The sequence below is a fragment of the Dromiciops gliroides genome, chromosome 6, assembly GCF_019393635.1.
Source record: "Dromiciops gliroides isolate mDroGli1 chromosome 6, mDroGli1.pri, whole genome shotgun sequence".
Classification (NCBI taxonomy): domain Eukaryota; kingdom Metazoa; phylum Chordata; class Mammalia; order Microbiotheria; family Microbiotheriidae; genus Dromiciops; species Dromiciops gliroides.
Window position 1 is genome coordinate 114,078,407 of NC_057866.1, and position 22,103 is coordinate 114,100,509.

Here is a 22,103-nt window from a genome sequence, read left to right on the forward strand (position 1 = left end):
GCAATACTGCAGGAGATTTATCATCTACTGCAGTGGTGGCGACAGAAGCTCCTGAGAAAGAGAAGTCTGGCACTGGGGGCCAGAGTTTACTGGTGACTTATAGAGATTTTCCATCTGTGCTAATTTCTCATAGAGCCAAAGAGGGTGAAAATCACTTCTGCCTCTGGCTCACCTTTAAGGAGTCCCAGGAAAAGGATGGACTGGCACCATTCCTTGTTTTCCCTTTGCTGGATTTTGTGGGCAGCCTCCAGATTGAAAGGTGAGAAGACAGGGGGTAGTAGCTACACAGTTGTATCTGTCATCCTGGCTTGGCACATCTGGGAATGAGTATGAGCCCCAGGGGTTGGGTCTCTGGGAATAGGGGGGAAGCTGACTATGGGCAAGCATGCAGCTGACCAGAGGCACATATTCCTTGCAGTAAGGGATGGATAAGTGATAATACTTCCCAAAAGCCGGCTGTCAATCTAGCTCTGTTTTCTTGGAGCAAGTCTGGGGCAAACCTGGGTTGTTGGGGTTTTTTGTGGTGGGTGGGGGGTAGATAGACAACATCACATGCTGAAAGCCCATTTTACTCTGAGATGCAGACTATGCTCTTGAGTATTGACTTAGTACCAATTTGTTTAATGCAGTCATAGAAGCAGCAGAAGGAAAATATGCTCAAAAGCTATTTAATGACCTTTTTGAAGATTATTCCAATGCCCTGAGACCAGTGGAAGATACAGACAAAGTACTGAATGTCACTCTGCAAATTACACTCTCCCAAATTAAAGATATGGTGAGTAACATTAACTGGATGCCTATTAGAGTTGCTGTTTTGGACAGCAACCTTATTTTCAAAAGAAATAGCTTCGTAACTAGGGTAGGGAGAGGGGATAGGAGCAGGAGGTATTTTGTGTAGGCTAAATGAGAGATGGGCGAGATAAGGGAGAGAGGTCTTCACTCCACGGAGGTGTTAATTTCACTGGTATTTCCTCACTTGTGAAATGAAGAAAATATCACCCATTCTGCTCAGCAGTCTGGTATGTGAATACGCAAAATAAAAATGTCTATAAGACCTTTGAAATCTGCTTAGAGAAAAGATAGAAACAAGATGTGTGTGTATGTGTGTGTTTAAAAGATAATATATCTTATTCTGCATTTGTGAGGACATATAGTTACGATACTTCACTTTCCTTCTCTGCATTCTAGATATGTGCATTCTCTCTCTCTCTCTCTCTCTCTCTCTTCCTCTCTCTCTTTTTTCTCTCTTCCTCTCTCTCCTTTACTCTTCTTTCCTCTTTCTCTCTTTGCTCTTTTTTCTTCTCTTTCCCTCCTCTCTTCCTCTTTCTTTTCCTCTCTCCTCTTTCCTTCTTTCTCTCCTTCCCTCTCTCTCTCCTCCTCTCTCTTCTCTCCTCTTTCTCTTTGCTTTTTCTTCTCTTCCTCTTCTTCCCCCCTTTCTCTCTTTTCTCTCTTTTCACTCTTTGTCTCTGCCCCTGCCATCTCTCCCTGCTTGTATGTTTTCATGAGAAATTTGATCCATTGACCAAACAGGACCTGAACATTTGCCCATTTTATACAATCAGGCCTTAGCTAAGCATAATTTTAAAAGATGGGCTTGTTAGTTAACCTAAGGAAGGAGAATTTCTTTTAAACTGTTGATTGTACATATAACCTTGAAATGGTCATAAAGCAGAAGGGGACAATATATTCTAGAGATAGAATACATCTGGTTGAGTTGTTGTCTAGAAATATTTACATCCTGAGTCCTCTTGCAGGATGAGAGAAACCAAATTTTGACAGTCTATCTGTGGATTCGCCAGATCTGGTACGATGCATATCTCAAGTGGGATAGAGACCAGTATGATGGTCTAGACACCATCAGGATCCCCAGTGACTTAGTGTGGAGGCCAGACATTGTTCTTTATAACAAGTAAGTGGGAATCAAAACTAATGGCATGTCACTATCTTCAGATATTTGGCATGTATTTCAACCAGTGATTTCTTTGAATCTAGGCATGATGAGGCTTAAAGGATGTTCCAAGCCCTTGTTGTGTAGGAATTGGACAACCAGTCTAATGAAACATTCAATAGATTTTTGCATCCTGTCTCTCTTTTGGCTTAGATTTCCTGAGTATCTGTGTTTGTGGGAACTCTGATTGTATTCATGGCTGTTAGATAATATTTTTGTCCCTAATTCTTTTTTTTTTTTAAGTGAGGCAATTGGGGTTAAGTGACTTGCCCAGGGTCACATAGCTAGTAAGTGTTAAGTGTCTGAGGCCGGATTTGAACTCAGGTCCTCCTGACTCCAGGGCCGGTGCTTTATCCACTGCGCCACCTAGCTGTCCCCCTAATTCTAATATAATAGGAACAATCTGAGAAAGTATGTGCCACTAATAATAGCCAGCATTTATATAGAGATTTAAAGTTTGCAAAGTGCTTTATTATTATTAAATATATTTGTATATTAAGTATGTAATATATTAAATATATTTATATTATATCATATTTGCTTAGTAAACATTATATCACATTATCTGCACAACCACTGTGGGAAGTAGGTGTCATTATGATTCCCATTTTATGGCTGAGAGAAGAGAGGCTGAGCAACATTAAGTGACTTGTTGACAGTCACACAGCTAGGAAGTCTCTTTGAAATCAGACCTGCCAGATTCCGAGCCTGGCATTCTATGCCCTCGACTACTTTAGCCGCCTATAGGACAAGAAAGGGAGACACACCGTCATGACACCATTCTCTATCCTTGTGCCAAAGCCTAGCACAATGCCTGCCACACAGAAATAGTGGAGGCTGAGGGTCCTATGCATTTTGGCATTAAGTCAATAATGTGCAAATAGGCACTTGGGAGTAAACAGCTTGGGTGCTTTAAATGATACGATTGTAGCCCTGGAGATGAACAGACAGCTAGGCCATGGAATAGACAGAATGTGGTCCTGGGAGTCAAGGTAACCTGAGTTCAAAGCCTGCCTCAGATGCTTAGGTGACAACGGTCAAGACATTTGACCTATCATCTGTTAAATGGGGATGCTAATGGCGCCTGCTCATGGGTGGTGGGGATAAAATGAGATTGTGTATATAAAGGGCTAGAAAAATGTTAGCTCTTCTTACTTTCATGTTCTGAAGGATCATCAAATCTAGTTAGTGAGAACATTGAATGTCCTTAAAGGAATTTGATGCCTACCAAGGACATTTAATCAGATCCTTCCAGTAAGTAACGAGCTCCCTGGGAATCTGACAAACCAGAGAAGCAAGACCGGGAGATGGAGTAGAGAAAATACTGAGTTTGAAGGCAGAGGACACACATACCCGGGGGCTTTGCCCCTGTGGGACCCTAGGTGAGTCATTTTCTTTTTCTGTAAAATGGGTTACCTTACAAAAGTGAGGTGAGGGAAGCACTTGGTAAACTTTAAAAAGCCATAGAAAGGGGGTGGCTAGGTGGCGCAGTAGATAGAGCACCGGCCCTGGATTCAGGAGTACCTGGGTTCAAATCCGGCCTCAGACACTTGACACTTACTAGCTGTATGACCCTGGGCAAGTCACAACCCCCATTGCCCCGCAAAAACAAAACAAAACAAAAAAAGCCATAGAAATATGAATTATTGTCATGAAGTTTTCCAGATCACTAAAGGACCATTGACTAAATCACCACTTCTGGTTAGCACATATACTATCCTACGGGATAAATTCATTTGATAGAGTCCTGTGTTGTCCCTTGCCTATGGCACATTTTCTTAGTGTTCCACAGGCATCTTAAATTCAACATATCCACTATAGAACTCATTACTTTCCTCCCTCCCTCAACCTGCCTCTACTTTAATTTTCCCTATTCCTGTTGAAGGGACCATAAATTCATTTGGAAGAGTCCTGTGTTGTCCCTTGCCTATGGCACATTTTCTTGGTGTTCCACAGGCATCTTAAATTCAACATATCCACTATAGAACTCATTACTTTCCTCCCTCCCTCAACCTGCCTCTACTTTAATTTTCCCTATTCCTGTTGAAGGGACCACCACCCAGCCAGGTACCCAGGTATGTAACCTTGGAGTTATCCTCGATCTGATCTCAGACCCTTACTAACTGTGTGACCTCGGACAAATTACCTACCCTTTATTTTCCTTGGTTTCCTCATCAATAGGAGTAACACTAGGATCTACCTTTCACGATTGTTGTGAGGATCTAATGAAATAGTATTTGTAAAGCACTTAGCCCAGTGCCTGGCACATAGTAGGCATTATATAAGAGCTAGCTATCATGATTTTTGTTGTTATTATATTATTCCTGATTGCCCTGCTCCTGCCTATATTGAATCAGTTACCAATATTGGTTCTACCTCCAAAACCTATCTCCTTCTATCCCCTTCTCTCTACCCACGTGACTACCAACCTCATCTAGGCCTATATCATCTGAAACTTCCTAATCAGCCTCCCTGTTTACAGTCTATTCCCTCTCAATCTGTCCTCCAGAGCCTGTACCACCATCAAAATAGACTGACTAAGGTACAGGTCTGACCTTCCTCAAAACTTTCAGTTTTTCCCATTGCCTCGAGGATAAACTATAAACTCTTCTGCCTGGCACACAGCACTTAATACCCTCGACAATCCAGCTTCAGGCTACATTTCCAGCCTTCATATCACTCTTCTTCACAAACTCTACCTTCCAGTCAAGCTGTCTCTCAACCTTGACACTCCTCCCATCTCTGGGCAATTGTAACAGCAATCCCCCAGGAAGGGGATGCATTCCTTCCTCATCCCCACCTCTCAGAATCCTTGTCTTCCTTCACTTGATTCAAGTTCCATCTTGTCTATGAAACCTTCCTTAATCTTTCCTTCACCCCTCTTGCCTCAGTTGTTAATGGTTTCTCCCTCCGATTCAGAAGAATTGTTCCAAAGGACTTGGTAACTAACTGAAAATAAGGTAACAAATACTTATTTTATTTTTTCCAGTTACATGTAAAGGTAGTTTTCAGCATTCATTTTCATAAGATTTAGAGTTCCATATTTTTTTTCCCTCCCCCCTTCACAAGACAGCAACCAATCTGATATAGGTTATATATGTACAATCCACAAGTACTTTTTTTTAGTCTGTGTTCAGTCAATATCAGTTCTTTCTCTGGGAGTGGATAGTATGCTTCATCATTAGCCCTTTGGGATTGTTCCTTTGGGACAATCCCTTTGGGATTGTCTTGGATCATTGCATTGCTGAGAATAGTCAAGTCATTCACAATTGCTTATAGAACAATACTGCTGTCACTGTGCATGATGTCCTCCTGGTTTTGCTCATTCACTATACATCAGTTCATATGAATCTAAACTGAAAATAAGGTAAAAGAGAAAGTTGATTCATAAACAACTCTAAACTTTTGAGCCTAAGCTGTTGTTCAGTTGTATCCAACTCTTCATGACCTCATGGACCATAGCATGCCAATGCTATCCATGGGGTTTTCTTGGCAAAGATACTTCGATGGTTTGTTATTTCCTTCTCCAGTGAATTAAGGCAAAGAGATGTTAAGCAACTGAAATCCACCTGCTCATCATTTCTTATAGCACAGTAATATTCCATTACAATCATATACCACAACTTATTCAGTCATTCCCCAATTGATGGGCACTCCCTCAGATTCCAATTCTTTGCCACTAAAAAAAAAAAAGTCCAGCTCATTTAACAGATGAGGAAACAGAGATAAACAGTAAAGTTAACTTTCTACATCAAAATTTCCACTATTCTACTAGCCTAAGGATAAGCTCAAGGAGGCAGTGAGCTCAGTGGGCCTGGTCAGAAAGACCTGAGTTCAAATTTTACCTCAGGCACTCACTAACTGTGTGAGAGAGCTACTTTGGGGGGATGAGAAAATTGGGAAGGAAATGAGATGATGAGTTAAACTACATTCTAATTAACAGTTTTTATTTTTCCCCCCAATTCTGCCCCCTTAGAGCTGATGATGAATCTTCAGAGCCAGTGAATACAAATGTGGTGCTCAGATACGATGGGCTTATTACTTGGGATTCCCCAGCTATAACCAAGAGTTCCTGTGTAGTTGATGTATCTTATTTCCCTTTTGATGATCAACAGTGCAACCTGACCTTTGGTTCCTGGACCTATAATGGTAATCAAGTGGATATATTTAATGCATTGGAGAGTGGAGACCTCTCTGATTTCGTTGAAGACGTGGAGTGGGAAATCCATGGAATGCCTGCAGTGAAGAATGTGATCACTTACGGGTGCTGCTCGGAGCCCTACCCAGACATAACCTTTACGCTTATTCTGAAGAGGAAGTCATCTTTCTATATTGTTAACTTGTTGATTCCGTGTCTGCTAATATCTTTTTTGGCCCCCTTGAGTTTTTACCTCCCAGCAGCCTCTGGGGAAAAAGTGTCCCTGGGAGTCACCGTCCTCTTGGCCATGACTGTATTTCAATTAATGGTTGCAGAGATTATGCCTCCTTCTGAGAACGTACCTCTGATAGGTGAGTAGCAGTAATAGTGGTTATATTAAGAAGACTAATGATGGCTATGTATGTGCTCAAAGTGAATGAGCCACAGTTTGACAGTGATGATGATGCAGGACACATATTAGGTGGTTAATCAATTATCATTGTATTCCTACTGCCTTTAATATAGTAGATGCTTAATAAATGCTTTGGTGATTGGATCAGTCAGTTCCAGATTACTGCATAATCGATTTGCTATTAGCAATTGGCATAGATCACAGATTGTTAGAATTGGAAAGGAATTTAAAGGTCATGAAATTCAACCCCTTTGTTTTATAAGTTGTTAAGTGGTGTGGTGGGTAGGGGTTTAACTAGGAGTTGGGAATTTTGATGTCTAATCCAATAGAATTCTTTCTGCTCTTTAAAACTAGAGTGAACAAAGATTTCGACTTGGGAAATGTAGGGGTAGGGGCAGAAGAAAAAGAAAAGTTGTTTTAAATGCAATTTTCTTTAATCCAAGGCAAATACTACATAGCAACAATGGCCCTGATAACAGCATCCACTGCACTGACCATCATGGTGATGAATATCCACTTCTGTGGGGCTGAAGCCAAACCAGTGCCTCAGTGGGCAAGAGTAGTGATCTTGAAGTACATGTCCAAGATCTTATTTGTTTATGATGTTGGGGAAAGTTGCGCCAGCCCACGCCATAGCCAAGAACGACACCATCACCCGAAGGACTATGGCAAACTCTCAGAGCTGCATCGGAAAGGGCCCAGGAACAGAGACAATAACATTGCCCCAAAGAAGGAAATCAATAGACTTTTAAATAATGACTTGGGAAGCCAGGGGGGGAATCCCAAAGAGGCAGACAGCTACTGTGCCCGGTACATAGCCCTGACGAGGAATATTGAGTACATTGCTAAGTGCCTCAAAGATCACCGGACCAATAACGCAAAAGGAATTGAATGGAAGAAGGTAGCAAAAGTGATCGACAGGTTCTTCATGTGGATTTTTTTCATCATGGTGTTTGCAATGAGTATTTTGATCATAGCTAAAGCATAATCCATGAGGTAGAAAGAATTCTGGATCTGGGAGTCAAGGAACACGATTCTGAATCTCGACTATGCTACTTACTACCTGTGTTGTGTGTGGGGCAAGTCATTCACCTCTTTGAGCCTCATTTTCCTCATTTGTAAATTGTAGGGGCAGGGAAGCTTAGAGGAGGCAGTCTACAGTGAAAGGAACACCAGCACTAGAATGAGACACATAAGATTTAGGTTCAAAACCCCAACTCCATCATTTATTATGTGACCTTAAGCACGTCACTGCCCCCTCTTTGGGCCTTAGCTTCCTCGTTTGTAAATTGAGGGAATTAGACTTCATAGCAGCTAAAGTTCTTTCCCACTCTAAGTGAATAATTCCATGACTCTTCCAGTTCTAAACCATTTTCACAAGCCGGAAATTAAGATTTTCTCTATCGTATAATCAAGAGGCCGATATTATTTAAAACACATACATCTCTCTCTCTCTCTCTCTCTCTCTCACACACACACACACACACACACAAAACCCTCAAACGAGGTCTAAAATATATCAGTGCCATTCTAGATAAAAACAAAAAAGGTCTTAAACTTCAATTCTAATTATAAGCTTTTTTCTATATATTATCTCATATTATATCTCTATATTATAAGCTTTTTCTACAAAGTCATTTCTGACCCTTGCTAGCAGGTACAAAGGGTTTTTTTTTTTGGTGGCAGAGAGGCAGGATAACCTTTGAACCTTGCTACACAAAGATTAATTAAAAGTCACCATGAGGACCAGCCCCAAATTTAGCTATATCATATCTGTAGTCTCCCTACCACAGCAGGTCTTCCAGCAGAGGCCAGATGACCATTGATGCCGGATAATGTAAACAGGATTCAGCATTTGGGGAGGCCACAGACTCATTGACCTCTTAGGTTTCAATTCTGAGGTTCTATAGTTGTATATACAAAAAGGGAAAGGAAAGTGTAGAACTTTCCTTCCCATCAGGAACCCCTTGAAGACAGTGAGCTCCTCTTTGCATGATTTAGATAGTGCTTACTCCATGATGTGCTCAGAAAAGCATAAATTTATGTTATTTGACTTAGTGAGGCAGACTGTTTTACAAAAGGCAATAATACTATCGACATGCCGAATTGATGACGTGCTACCCTATCCCCTTCTTCTTTCTTTTTATATCTTTAGCCTAGGATAGTGGTTGTCAAGGTTTTTGAAGTTATAGAACCACATGTATCTATCCTAAAACCTTGATCAAGTGGTAACATTTTAATGCTATATTAAACTCTTGGTTCTCCAAAGATCTAACAGACAAGTTCAAGTTCTACCATGCCAGAAAGGGGATCCCAGTACCGGTCTAGTGATGGATTGATTGTCTGTCTGTTGTCTGGCAGAAAGGCTCGGGCTGACTGTCAGGTTGCCATGGTGTGTAAATATATATATATATATATATATATATATATATATATATATATATATATATGTATATATGTATGTATATATGTATATATATATACACACACATAATGTGTATAATATATATTATCTATACACACACATATATATATATACATAGACATATGTATTATAGTATAGTGATAATAAAGCAAAAATTATACTTATTTTTTAGAAAATGATCCACAGTAGGAACTTATGAAATCTTGATTGATTAATTAATAATAAAAATAAAGATAGTAAGAAGGCAAAGTTAGAGATGGAAGTCTTTGGGGGTTATAATAAAATTTCTATTGTTTGTTATTGTTTAGTCATGTTTGACTTCATGACCCCATTTGGAGTTTTCTTGGCAAAGATACTGGAGTAGTTTGCCATTTCCTTCTCCAGTTCATTTTTATAGATGAAGAAACTGAGGCAAACAGGGTGAAGTGACTTGTCCAGGGTCACACAGCTAGTGAATGTCTGAGGCCAGATTTGAACTCAGGAATATGAGTCTTCATGACTTGAGGCACACTCAGGCCCCCCTGACTCCAGGCCTGGTGCTCTACCCACTGTACCACCTAGCTGCTCTGTAATAAAATGACTCTGCTTTTTATGTTGTTTCTTCTAAGGGTCACGGTAAAACAAATGGAAGTCATTTTTCACCTAGTACTGGTTACTTTCTGGTATTGAGCACTATTGTACTTAGCAAGAAAAATTTCACTACAGGGTATAGATGATGGGGAAATCTGGAGATAAAATACAATACAATACTTTAACTGTGCTGCACTCCTTTGGGACACCCTGAATATCACTTTCAGATTCACAAAATGCTTTCCTCACAACTGAGGAGGCAAGTATTCAGTTGGGGAAACTGATGCTCAACAATTTAAATAACTTGTCCACAGGCGAAAAACTAGGAAGTATCTGAGCTGAGATCAGACCCTAGGTCTCTCCTGACTCCAGGTCCGGCTTTTTTTTTTTCTTTAACATTTTATTACTCAATTCTTCCTTGAAAGGAAAAGGATTAAGAAATGTTATCCTTGGGGCAGCTAGATGGTGCAGTGGATAGAGCACCAGCCCTGGATTCAGGAGAACCTGAGTTCAAATCCGGCCTCAGACACTTAACACTTACTAGCTGTGTGACCCTGGGCAAGTCACTTAACCCCAATTGCCTCACTAAAAAAAAAGAAAGAAAGAAAGAAAGAAAGAAAGAAAGAAAGAAAGAAAGAAAGAAAGAAAGAAAGAAAGAAAGAAAGAAAGAAAGGAAGGAAGGAAGGAAGGAAGGAAGGAAGGAAGGAAGGAAGGAAGAAAGAAAGAAAGAAAGAAAGAAAGAAAGAAAGAAAGAAAGAAAGAAAGAAAGAAAGAAAGAAAGAAAGAAAGAAAGAAATATTATCCTCCTACAAACCTATTAGATTATAAGCTCCAAGAGAGCATGGGAATATAGTTTATTTTTCTTCCTATGACATTCCCAATGCCCAAAAAAGTGCTCTGTCTGTTGGATGAGAATTAGAAATAATTGTTGAAATGAATCAAATTTAAAATGTGAGAAAAATCCAATCCTTTCACATGCACAAAAACAGGGCTAAATAAATGATTCCCCTACCGCACACACATACACCTCTCCCTCCACTCCCTACTGATGAAATTCACCACAGAAATTGAGTGGACATCTGGAGAATTGTTGAGAACACAGCTTGAAAGCCCTCGTATAGACTGAGAGGTCTGTTTTGGGGCACAAATGCTATGCGGTGTTTCCATCCACCTCCCTTCTTCCCCTCAGTGACACTAAGGGCTGTGGGATCCAAGGCTTCTGGGTTTCACTATTACACAGACTGATTACTTCATTCGCAGGAGAGAAAAGTTAGAAACTGACCTACTTGGTACAGAAACCCAAAGAAGTGAATTAATTACCTTGTTCCTATCCCTGAGGACTTAAAACAATGATCTCCAACACCACCCAGAATCTTGGCCCTGCCGAGACGAATTCCAGGCTAAAGTTCATGGGATAACTCTTGTTTTCCTAATTGTTTCAACTAATAAGCCATGCCTGGATAGAGGGGTAACTGAAAACCTTCGAGGGTCAAAATATGGCTAGTCAATGTCACCATCTTCCAGGAAATTCAGCCCCAGAAAGGGATTTGCATTATCAAATAAATGATCTATTGAATTCTTAATGACAAGTTTTGTGTGGAGTAATTAAAGCTGTAAGTGTATCTGGACCTTCATATATAATGTAAAGTCATAAGCCATAAAACAATTGAGATGCTCTATTCACATACTCTGGGACTGGGTCCCAAGATCATCTACTAGGAAGGCAGATGGCAGCAATCCAGTGTTCTTTGCCCTTTGAAACAGGCTGCCCAGCCTCCTTCATCTAGTGTACCAGGTGCCATCAGCAACCCGGAGCAAGCTGCTGTTACACAAAAGAGCCCTGTCGGGTTCTAGAATCCACAGGTCACGGATATTGAGAGCTGGAAAGGTCCTATAGAGACTGCCTAGTTCAACTTCATTTTAGAGAAAAGGAAACAAAGGCCCATTTTGTTGTGGGTTAGTCACATTCGATTCTTCGTGATGCCATTTGGAGTTTTCTTGGCAGAGATACTGGAGAGGTTTGCCATTTCTTTCTCCAGCTCATTTTACAGATGAGGAAACTGAGGCAAAAAGGGTTAAGTGACTTTTCCAGGGTCACACAGTTAATAAGTGTCTAAGGCCAGATTTTAACTCAGGAAGATGAAGCTTTCTGGCTCCAGACCTGGCATTCTATCCACTACACCAGCTAGCTGGCTCTGTATTTTTATAGGGTGGCCCAAATTCCCTTAGCACCAACTTCAACATTGAATTGATATTCAGTTCAATCCAACAAACATTTATTAAGTGCTAACTCTATACAGAGTGTCCTGAAAGTCTTAGTGAAGCTATTAAAGTGTAAAACTACTAAGACTTTCAGGACACTCTGTATATATTGACTCCTGGTTTCTGGGGCTTTCTTCAAGATTCAGCTCAAATCCCACCTTCTGCAGTTAGCCTTTCCTGGCATCCTCTCCCCAGCCTCACCCTTAGTACCTTCCCTTTGAGGTTGCCTTCCCTATACATTGTATAGATCTCAAATGTGGACATAGTTATTGGAATGTTGTCTCCCTTTATTAGAATGTAAGCCTCGTGAAGGCAGGTAGCGGCTGTGTCTTTGCCTTTCTTTGTATGCCCAGCCCTTACTTACAGTACTTACATCATGCCAGGCAGAGAGTAAGTACTTCATAAATGTTTGTTGACTATAAAAGCAAAAAAGAAAACAATCCCAGCCATGGAAGACTGGATATCCTTCTTTTCTTTTCTTTCTTTTTTTTTGGGGGGGGGCAGGGCAATGGGGGTTAAGTGACTTGCCCAGGGTCACACAGCTAGTAAGTGTCAAGTGTCTGAGGTCGGATTTGAACTCAGGTCCTCCTGAATCCAGGGCTGGTGCTCTATCCACTGTGCCAACTAGCTGCCCCTAGGTATCCTTCTAAGGTCCCTTTCAACTCCTTCCTATGAAGGGAAGAAAAGGGCAGGAAAAAGGGAAAATGAAGAGAATTCAATTTTTAAAATAAGTCTTAAAGGCCTGCTCTTGTGCTGTAGGCATGACTCGGTGGGGATGCTAAGGACACAAAGATGAAAAAAGTAATAATTAGCATTTATACTTAAGGTGTACAAAGCAACACACACACACACACACACACACACACATTCCCATTTAATTGAACACATTCCATACCCTCATGGAGGATGTAGTCTATTAGAAATGTTTGTACAAATATATATTGTTGTTGTTTAGTCATGTCCAGCTCTTCATGACTCTGTGGACCATATCACGCCAATGCTGTCCATGTGGTTCTCTTGGTAAAGATACTGGAGGTCTTTGATATTTCCTTCTCCAATGTATTAAGGAAAATAGAGGCTAAGGGACTTTTCCAGGGTCACACACGCAATCAGGTCTTCCTGACTCCAGGCTCAGCACTCTATACATTGAGCCACCGAGCTACCTTCACAAATCGGGGCAGCTAGGTGGCACAGTGGATAGAGCACCGGCCCTGGATTCAGGAGGACCTGAGTTCAAATCCGGCCTCAGACACTTCACAATTACTAGCTGTGTGACCCTCGGCAAGTCACTTAACCCCATTTTTGCCTCACCAAAAAAAAAAAAAAATACACACACACACAGAATTGTTGTTTGTCCTTCATTTCGAAGAGGACCAATGACATCATGGGATGATGTCAACTCCTCAGTGAACTGGATTTAAGTGAGGCAGAGTTGCTCAAGGTCATTGTCCTTACTCTCTCTTCCAGAGTCACTGGAATCCAGTAACAAGACAAATCAGGATAACTGGTGATGGCCCTAGATGCAGTGGATAATGTGGGTGTCTTGGATGTTTGACCAAGCTCTCAGCACCCCACAGCACCTGCTTCAGCCACTCTCATGGCTGTGGGAACAAATCGTCCTCATCAATCCACTCCAATGGGGGAGGTCTTCACATGCTTTGTTTTGGGGGTTTTTGTTTTTTGTTTTTTTTGTTTTTTGTTTGTTTGTTGTTGAGTTTTTTTGTGAGGCAATTGGGGTTAAATGACTTGCCCAGGGTCACACAGGTAATGTCAAGTGTCTGAGGCCGGATTTGAACTCAGGTCCTCCTGAATCCAGGGACCGTGCTCTATCCACTGCGCCACCTAGCTGCCCCTTCACATGCTTTGGGTAGACATTCCCCTAACTCACCGATAGGTTTGAAGCCTGTCAGTTACCCTCATCCTGGTTTAGCCCATCTGACTAGGTGGTTTTACTGGGATGTGTACAGCCACTGTATATGCCACTGCTTCTTGGAGCCACAGGTGAGAGTTGGGTGAATCTAGACACCAAAGGGGGATGAACAGTCCTTAAAAGGGCTCAGCAAGCTCTCATAGCAGAGGTGCTAGTCCTCCCTAAACATGCTAATAAATTATAGATAGATAGAGATAGAGATTGATAGATGTATGCATATATACATATTCATCTGTCTTCATCCATCCATCCATCCATCCATCCATCTATCTATCTATCTGTCTATCCATCCATCCATCCATCTATCCATCTATCATCTATCTGTCTATCTATCCATCCATCCATCCATCCATCCATCCATCTATCCATCTATCCATCTATCTATCTATCTATCTATCTATCTATCTATCTATCTATCTATCTATCTATCTATCTATCAATGCTACAATGTGGAATATGACAAGTACAAAGACAGAAACCCAGAAAAGGAGGGAGAAGCCTTATTGGGAGCTACTTAGACCTGCTCAGAAGTAGGGGGTCAGGGAATTAAAGCCATGGAGACAAGAACCTAGTCACGTTCCTTTCTGCTCCCTCCCCTTCACCTCCAGAATTAGCTATAAGGCAAAGGGCCATATTTTTCTATTGACGGGACTACCAGGTTCAAAAGGAATCCACCCCATTCCAGGTTAAATGGAGCCTGCCTGCAAGCCTGAGGTGTGAGTGCCCTTGCCTCTGGTAAATGGTCTTTTCCTTAAGTGTTCTGAATTGCTCATCTCCTGCCACGGCCTAACCTGAAATACCAGAAGTTGAAAATGACTCAGGTGTCATTCATCACAGCTTTTGTACAAAGGGATGCAACTTAAAATCAACAAGGGAGACAAGAAATTCGAAGGATCCAAATGACTGGGTGTGGGGCCTGGTCATCTTTGTTCCTGACACTGCCCTTACCTGGCCTTGCGTTTGTGGGTGGGGCACTCTCAGTATCCCAAATAAGCCCCTCTGGTGGAGACCTGAGGAGCTGCCTGGAGCAGGCAGGGCTCTCAGAAATGTGTTTCCTTAGAGACAATCGGCTTGTTAGAAAGAGCCCTGGACTTTGGGTCAAATGCCCTAGGTTTGAGTGCTGGGCTCTGGTTTACTTAGATTCAGGACCTTAGGTGCTTTATGTCACTGAAACTCAGGGTCTTCACTTGTATCAAGTGAAGGAGCGTGCTTTTGTGAGGGGTATGCTGCTGTAAATGTTAAAACTATAGAAAAATGAGTTATTGCTGTAATTACTTGAAAGTTCTTAAGTTGGAGGGGAAGGGGTGGAGGAGATGTTGCTTGTGGTGACTTAGAATGAAGCCAGAGATAATAACTTTAAAAGCACAAGGTTTATCAAGGGCCCCAGCTGGGATTAGAAACGGCTTTGAACTGCATGCTCTACTGGGGAAAAGAGGCAGTATGTATTATTGCAGTAGCTCTGGGAGAATCGAGTTGGGGTAGCAAGAGTGGCCAATATATTGGAGCCAACAGCACATTTTCAACTCTGTCTCCCTATTACCAACTATTCCCTATCTTGTCCTTTTTTAACCTTATTCAAGGACTAGCTCTTCCAAGTAACTGTTACAGATAAACACCCCATCCACTAGTACAAGAGCTTTGGGACATCTAGGTAGAGTAATGGATAGAACTCTGTGTCTGTGTCAGGAAAACCTGAGTTTGAATCCAGCCTAAGACACTCACTAGTTATGTGATCTTGGGCAAGTCACTTAACATCTGTTTGCCTCAGTTTCCTCAGCTGCAAAATGGGCATAATGTGATGTTTAAAATCTAAATTGTGGGGGCAGCTAGATGGTGAAGTGGTTAAAGGGCTGGCCCTGGATTCAGGAGTACTTGAGTTCAAATCTGGCCTCAGACACTTGACAGTTACTAGCTGTGTGACCCTGGGCAAGTCACTTAACCCCCATTGCCCCACAAAACAAAAAAACAAATAAAATCTAAATTGTGTGATTGCCTTAAATTAGAAGCTTTGGGCTGTCATCCAAATCCATTGGTCACTGGACTTGAAGGTGGTCTCAAGTTCAAAGTCTAGCTTCTGAGAACAATACCTTCTTAAGGGCTAGCCAGGTGTGCTTATAATCTAGTTAACTTGAAGTAAACTAATCAGCAAAGCCAATCATTCTCACTTAATTCAATCAGTCTAGATTAATCTCCAGGTGGGCCTTTGAGTATCTGCTAAATCCCATTATTTTATCACAATAATAACACCTTTCAAGGATGCCCAAGGGTACATTTATGCTCAGGGTGCCCAGGGCATGAAATGCATTGGCATTCAGTTGACCTGGAGGCTGTTTGGAGGCTAAAGGTCAAAGGGAAATCTTTTCCCAGGACCATTCACCGGATGTTTGTCCCTGATGAGGAGATTGGAGGACACCAGGGCATGGAGCTGTTTGTGAAACGGCCGGAGTTTCAGGCTCTAAGAGCTTGTTTTGTCCTAGATGAGGGTTTGGCTAGCCTTACAGAAACCTTCACCGACTTCTACAGTGAGCAGAGCCCTTGGTGGCTCTGGGAACCTAGGCTCACGTTTCATTGAGAATAAGGCAGCAGAGAAGCTACACAAGGTGGTCACCTCAGTCCTGGAGTTCGAGAGCAGGACAAGCAGTGGCTCCAGTCGGACCCTAGCCTGATCCTCTGTGACCTCCGGGAACCTGACCATACTGCAGGGAGGAGTTGCCTTCAATGGAGTGCCCACCACCATGAGTGCCAGCTTCAACTTTCGAGTTGCTCCACAAGTGCACCTCAAGGCCTTTGGGGAATGGATTCAGGGCTGGTGCAAGGAGGCCGGGGAAGGTGTCACCTACCAGTTTCAAGAAAAATGGACAGGGCCCCGAATTACGGCCACAGATGACTCTAACCCATGCTGGGCTGAGTTCAGCAGAATCTGTAAAGAGATGAATCTCAGCGTGAAGCCTGAGATCTTCCTGGCTGCCACTGACAGCCACTACCTACGAGCCGCAAGGGTCCCAGCACTGGGTTTCTCCCCTATGAACCAAACCCCAGTCCTGCTGCATGACCACAACGAGTTCCTGAATGGAACCATGTTCCCTCGGGGTACTGACATCTATGCCCGACTGCTGCTTGCCTGGCCAGTATGTGGGCCATGCCCGACGAGTACAAATAGTCCCACCCAACAGCAGGGTGAGATTTCTCTGAGTGCCTTCCCTTCCCCAACCTGCTGAGGCTGAGGGACTTCCCCCTTAGGAACCCACCCAGGAACTTAATGCCAAAGACCCCAACCTCCAATAAAGCTTCGTTTTGTTGCAGAAAAAAAAAAGTGAGGGGAACAACCATTTACTAATCACTTACTATATGCCAGGCACCAAACTAAGCACTTTACAAATATTAAGCCATTTGACCCTCACAACAACCCTTCAGGGGAGATGCTGTTATTATCCTCATTGGTCAGTTAAGGAAACTGAAGCAGACAGAGGTTAAGAGACTTGCCCAAGGGGGAAGCTAGGTGGCGCAGTGGATAAAGCACCGGCCCTGGATTCAGGAGGATCTGAGTTCAGATGTGACCTCAGACACTGACACTTACTAGCTGTGTGACCCTGGGCAAGTCACTTAACCCTTGTCACCCTGCAAAAATAATAATAATAAAATTAAAATATAAAAATAAGAGACTTTCCCAGGGACCCCAAACTAGTGTTTGGTGGAAGGGTTAGTCAAGATAAGCCTGTTCTATGTGGAAGAAGCTGCCAAGTCTTATGACTCTGGACATCCTGAGGCAGTGTGGTACAGGTGAACCTGGGGACAGAAAGGTCTGGGTTTGAATCTCAACTTAAATGACTATTTGTCTGTATTAGTATTGGTCTGGCCAAATCACTTAGCCTCTGAAAGCCTCAGTTTCTCATTCATAAAATGGGAATAATAATATATGCTGTGCTTGTCATATAGGATTGTTGTAAGGGCCAAGTAATTATAATGACAATGATGATGGTGGTAATGATAATAATAATGGTGATGGTGATCGTAACAATGGTGATGATTGTGTAAGAGTGATTACTCTGGCTCACACTACCCACTATCACTACATTTCAGGAGGTGATTCTGCAATGGCCAGTTCTAGGCCAGTTGGGCTAGAGGAGGTGGGGGCCTGTAGTGAGAGATGAACTGCAGCTTCTGACTCCAAAGGAATTCTTCCAACCCCAGGGTTTAGTGTTATCTGACTTACTCAAATTTGTGCATTTGTAAAAGGCTCCAGCCTACTATGTCTAACTCAATATAGAAATGAATAGTCCCTTAGGGGGTCAGTAAGTCCAGCTTTATATGGAAAGTCCATCTTCCCAAAGCCATTTAATGGGGGGGGGGGAAGACTGGGAATGGGACCCAAAAGTTGAGCATGATGTATATATGCACATGTTTTCTTGTACCCTCTCTGTGTGTGAAAATGTTCATGGGCTTTGCATGCTATTGGAATCACCCTGTAGTTATTGCGGGGGGGGGGGGTAGGACTGTATTTCTGTTCCTTGATCAATAAAGTGTTTACTATATTACAATCAATTAAGTGTTTACTATATACCAGGCATTTTGATAAGTGCTAGGGAGGGCAGGGAAGGGGAAAGAGACAAGAGTTAAACAGTTCCTGCTTTTAAGGAACTTAGACTCTCTCCTCTTACACAGTGGTGACGATTGTGAAATTTGTTCCCCGTTTTCATATCCTGGTCTTTTTAGTAGGCCTGTCTTTGCTTCCTCTCATCCTTTTCTTCTTTTTCCTCCAACGTCCATTAAGACCCCACATCCTTCATGAAGGCTTCCCAGCTCTCAGACACTGACACTTACTAGCAGTGTGACCCTGGGCAAGTCACTTAACCCTCATTGCCCTGCAAAAAGACAAAAAATTAGGCTAATGATGTCAGCCTCACTGTTCTCACAGGGTTCCTATACAGGTGCTGTACACCTGTAAGATAACAACATTGCTATTTTTAGGCAGCTTTTATCTCCTGTTTCTTGCCTCCTCTTTTGTATCGTCTTCTCTGGTACCCTGAATCCTCATAGAACCATGGATCTGAGGCTAGAAATGCCAGAGAAGTTTTGCAAGTCTGTATACTTAGTAAGAAGTGAGAATTTGAGTCATAAGTAATACGGAATCATCAAGGTGGAAGAGGCCTCAGAGATCATTGTTGTTGAATCATTTCAGTTGTGTCCAATTCCTTGTGACCCCATTTGGGGTTTTCCTGGAAGATACTGGAGTGGTTTGTCATTTCCTTCTCCAGCTCATTTTTACAGATGAGGAAACTGAGGCAAGCAGGCTTAAGTGACTTGCCCAGGGCCACACAGCTAGTAAATAGCTGAGGCCAGATTTGAACTCAGGTCCTCCTGACTCTAGTGCTGGCGCTCTATCCACTGTGCCACCTAACTGCCCTCAGAAATCATAGAGAATCATAAAGATGCAAGAGATCTCAGAGATCATACAGTTCAATGCTCTCATTTTGTAGAGCTAATTGAGGACCAGAGTTGCAGAGTGATTATGATTCCCTCCTATTGAGCCTTGATCAGTTGTACTATTGATGAATAAATTTTTTTTTTAGATTTTACTTTTTTTTTTTTTTTTTGCAAGGCAATGAGGGTTAAGTGACTTGCCTAGAAAGTCACACGGCTAGTAAGTGTCAAGTGTCTGAGGCCAGATTTGAACTCAGGTCCTCCTGAATCCAGGGCCAGTACTTTATCCACTGCTGCCCCCCTATTGATGAATACAAATAGGTTCATGTGCTCTTTCTAGGGAACATATTTGCATTTTAATAAGGGCCCTCTGGAAGCAATGCCCTAACCCCAAAGAGTAACTCAAATGATTGGAATCTCACAGGAGAGAGAGACAGAGACACAAAGAGAGATAGACAGAGACAGAGACAGAAAATGTTTTGCCAGGTAGGACCTTGTTGTGTTCCTCAAATCATACCATGTATGTAACCACCCTCTAGGCCCGTACTTAGTTTGGGGACAAACTCTGCTTACCCAAACTGTTGGGCAATGTTTGCCTAGCAAAGCACTTTGCCCTTTGTAGGCATTCAATGAATAATCTAATAAATAAGTACCGCTAACTTGGACAAGTCACTTACCTTCATCTGGGCCTCAGTTTCCTCGTGTGCAAAACGAGGGGACTGAATTGTATGATTTCTAAGATCCCTTCCAGCTCTAAAAATATTCATGAAACGAATAAGTCTATGAATGAACATTCACAATGAGTTTTCTGAAGCCAGTAATTTGTCACTGAACCACCAGGGGTCCTATGTGCTCTGCGCTCTTTGCCTGTGCCGTAAGCAAGGTCGGAAACATCAGAGAACTCTCTCTTTTTTTTGGAAAGTTCCCGGTCTAGCTTGGAGTGAGAGTGCAAGCCTCCTAATAGAATGGGATCATAGAACTGGAAGGGACCCTAGAGATCATCGGGTCCAATCCCATCGTTTTGATGTGGAAGCTGAAAACTAGAGTGGGAAAGTCACTTGGCCAAGGTCCCACAGCTAAGCAACAGCACGGTCAGGAGCCAGTGTTCTTAGCATAACTAGGTTCAATTGTGAACAACAAAAGAATATGACTGTAAGCTCTGAGTCTGAATGAACTGTGTCTAGGAAACAGAGACCTGATAGAAACCTGATTTCGTGTCTGTTAATTGACTTTCTTGGGACTCTGGACATGTACTATTAGGCAGGTGGTCTGAGGGGTCTAGGCAAGTCATGACTGTTGGGAGGGAGAGGGGTGTGAAAGGCCAAATAATCCAAGTGGCTATGAAACATATCACAATGATGATAATTCGTAGAGGGCAGAGCTATCAACTTTTGATCAGGGGCAGCTAGGTGGCGCAGTGAATAAAACATTGGCCCTGGATTCAGGAGGACCAGAGTTCAAATTTGACCTCAGACACTTGATACTTACTAGCTGTGTGACTCTAAGCAAGTCACTTAACCCTCATTGCCCCACAAAAAAATAAAAATAAAATAAAACTTTTGATCAAAGAATAAAATGTAGCCTCCCTGGACCTCAGTTTTCTCATCTGTAAAGAGGTTATAGGGGGCAGCTAGGTGGTGCACTGAATAAAACACTGATCCTGGATTCAGGAGGACCTGAGTTCAGACACTTGATTAGCTATGTGACCCTGGGCAAGTCACTTAACCCCCATTGCCCTGCCCCCCCCCAAAAAAAGAGGTTATAGACTAGATAACCTTTAAGATCCTTGCTATTTCTAACATTTCATGATCCTGGTAATCTAATCCTTTAATCAATCAACAAATATTTACTTTTGAAGGATCTATTTGGAAGAAATAGAAGACCTCAAGCAGCTTATAACCTTTTCAGGTCATGAGTTTTTCCAATAATCTTTCCCCTCCTGAAATGGTTTCTTTTAAAAAAACAAACAAAAAAAAAGCAAAATAATTTGTATTATGTATTTAGCTACACTCTTAACAAATATAAACCAGCAAATCAATGAACAAAATATTTATATTTTGATGTTCAAATGCTAGAAGGAGCTGTGATTTTTGTCAACATGGGTCACTCTCAGTGTGGGAAGTTCCTCCACTAAAACAAATTTCAATCAATATTTGCTTACTAGATATGTTCTTGGGAATTACCTGGGGTACAAAGAGTTTAACTGGTCCAGGGTCACACAAGTAACAAATGGTATAGATAAGATTTGAACATAGATCTTACCGGTAAAAATAATAATAGCTGACATATATCACTTTAATAGTTATAAAGCTTTCATAAACATGATTTCATTTAAACTTCATAACAACCCTGTGAGTTAGGGAATTCAGGTGGTATTATCCCTATTCTATATAGCAGGAAACTGAGATCCCAAGGAAGGGACCCTAAAGATTAGGAAAGCAATTCCCCCCCCCCCAAGTATGAGGACACAATGAAATGTCATAGGATAATCAGTGTTTACCATGGTCCTAACTCTTTTGCCCTGTCCAGGATGAAATTATATACGCAGCGTCCATTCAAGAGCATCAGTCAGACCTGACCTTGAAGTCTATTGTTTGGCAGCCTAAGAGTTGGTCTTTGATCGTCTTCCACAGTTTAGCAGTAGAAATAAAAAAGGTCCCCAGCCCATCAGATTTAGTGCTGGAAGGACTCTCCGAGGTCATCTAGGATTATAGGATCATAGATCTAGATCTGGAAGGAAGTTCAGAGGTCATTTGGATCAGCTCCTTTATCTTATAGATGAGGAAACTGAAGTTCAGCAGAGGTTAAATGATAGCCTTGCCAAAGGTCCCACAGAGCCAGGGTTCAAGTTCAGATCCTCTGCCTTCTAATACAGCCTTCTTTCTACTCAACTATAGTGTGTCTATTCTAAGCTCCTGGAAAGGACTGCGTTGTCACTTATGTTTCATTTCCCCCACTGCCATCCACAAACGTTCTTCGAAACTCCTCAGGACTCGG

General features: G+C 42.1%; 1 protein-coding gene and 1 pseudogene across 1 annotated transcript; both read left to right on the forward strand.

Moving 5' to 3' along the window:
• Positions 1-195: 195 nt before the first annotated feature.
• CHRNA9 (cholinergic receptor nicotinic alpha 9 subunit) lies at positions 196-7,486 on the forward strand. Its single transcript, XM_043973194.1, has 5 exons — positions 196-259; positions 630-775; positions 1,755-1,909; positions 5,925-6,457; positions 6,942-7,486. The coding sequence occupies exons 1-5, from the start codon at positions 196-198 to the stop codon at positions 7,484-7,486; spliced, it is 1,443 nt and encodes a 480-aa protein (XP_043829129.1).
• A 1,308-nt stretch (positions 7,487-8,794) lies between these two features.
• LOC122732065 lies at positions 8,795-17,078 on the forward strand (annotated as a pseudogene).
• Positions 17,079-22,103: the final 5,025 nt, after the last annotated feature.